Source organism: Rhagoletis pomonella, unplaced genomic scaffold (genome assembly GCF_013731165.1).
Source record: "Rhagoletis pomonella isolate Grant_MI unplaced genomic scaffold, Rhpom_1.0 Rhpom_scaffold_00007, whole genome shotgun sequence".
Classification (NCBI taxonomy): domain Eukaryota; kingdom Metazoa; phylum Arthropoda; class Insecta; order Diptera; family Tephritidae; genus Rhagoletis; species Rhagoletis pomonella.
In genome coordinates this window covers 68302845-68304198 of record NW_023458561.1, presented here as the reverse complement: position 1 = coordinate 68304198, position 1354 = coordinate 68302845, and the positions used below count along the sequence as shown (strand labels likewise).

Here is a 1354-nt window from a genome sequence, read left to right as displayed (position 1 = left end):
TTTTTATAATAAATTAATTTCTGAACACAGAATGGTTTTAGCTGATGCCGCAATTGGCCTTGGCACTGTTGCCGGTACATTGGCGGGCGGTGCACTCTTCGCCAAGACAAGTATGCAAGTTGTATTTGCGATTTCAGCGCTATCGGCGCTCTTAGCTATGGTCTACATAATCTTTGTGAATGAGGAGAGTTTAAAAGTGGAGCACACTACTTTGATGGTGAGTAAGCAAAGCGTACAAAAAATTGTAAATTGTAGCGATCCTAATTGATTGTCGTCATCTTCACTTGCAGTACAAGCTAAGCCAGTTCTTCAGTATTACACATCTCATTGATTTGGTGCGCACCTGCACTGCCAAGCGCCCCAATCATATGCGCACCTTCATTTGGCTTACGATGATTGCTTTGGTTATTTCCAATTTTACAACGTGTAAGTAAAATAAAGCATTTTTTTTTGTTACGATTACAGCGAAGCTAAGGTCAAAGGTTGGTGTTCTTTCGTGGTAGACAAACCCAGTTCTGGAAGAGATTGGACACATAAAATACTCATCGAAAGAATTACTATTTATGTTTGAGGTTAATTTGTACATACATACATACATATTTGTATGCAATATGGCGTTATGAATACTATCGATGGAACTTAGTTTGCGTCATCAATTAGGAGAATTTTTAACTTGCTCTATTCTATTATTCTTTTTGTATGTGTATCCTAAAGTCAAACAAAAATTTCTATTTCAGCTGGCGAGAGTAATGTCTTCTACTTATTTCTGCGCGCCAAATTCAGTACTACAGTTAGCCAGTATAGTGATTACAACTCTATTAGCGCTGCTATTCAAATTGCTGGTGGCACTTTTGCAATTATCACTTTTCGAAAGGTATGTATATACAAATTTGCTGAAATTGCATCAAATTGGAATCCAACAAACGTGTGTCATCAATATTTTCATTCAAAATATTTCAGCACATGCAACTTTCTATCGAGACCATAGCTATTATGTCTCTGCTCTCTGCCGTTTGTGAGAGCACAGTGCGCGCTGCGGCGCAACAATTCTGGGAAATGTATTTGGCTACCGCGCTGGGCTTCATTTCAACCATCATTACTCCGATGTTGTTGACCATTCTCTCCTTTGTGACACCGACGAATGAAACCGGCAAAGTTTTCTCTGTGACGACAGCTCTGCAGACAATCACTCCACTAGGCTCAGCACCACTCTACACCAGCGTTTACAATGCGACGTTCGCCTTCTATCCGGGCATGTTCAACATCATCAGCGCTGTGCTATATTTCATAGCATTTTTGCTTATTTTGTAAGTTTAACCTCCTAGTCTTTGTATTGAAACTGTAATGACTCTGT

At 39.5% G+C, this 1354-nt stretch overlaps 1 protein-coding gene across 1 annotated transcript in view; it reads left to right on the top strand.

The window, feature by feature from the left end:
• LOC118743411 (proton-coupled folate transporter-like) overlaps positions 1 to 1354 on the top strand; it is a gene marked incomplete in the record, with an annotated part of 15572 nt that overhangs the window by 13964 nt on the left and 254 nt on the right. Inside the window, 4 exon segments of the mRNA XM_036476062.1 lie at positions 31 to 217; positions 291 to 426; positions 738 to 874; positions 961 to 1307. Coding sequence (XP_036331955.1) covers positions 31 to 217; positions 291 to 426; positions 738 to 874; positions 961 to 1307 — 807 coding nt within the window.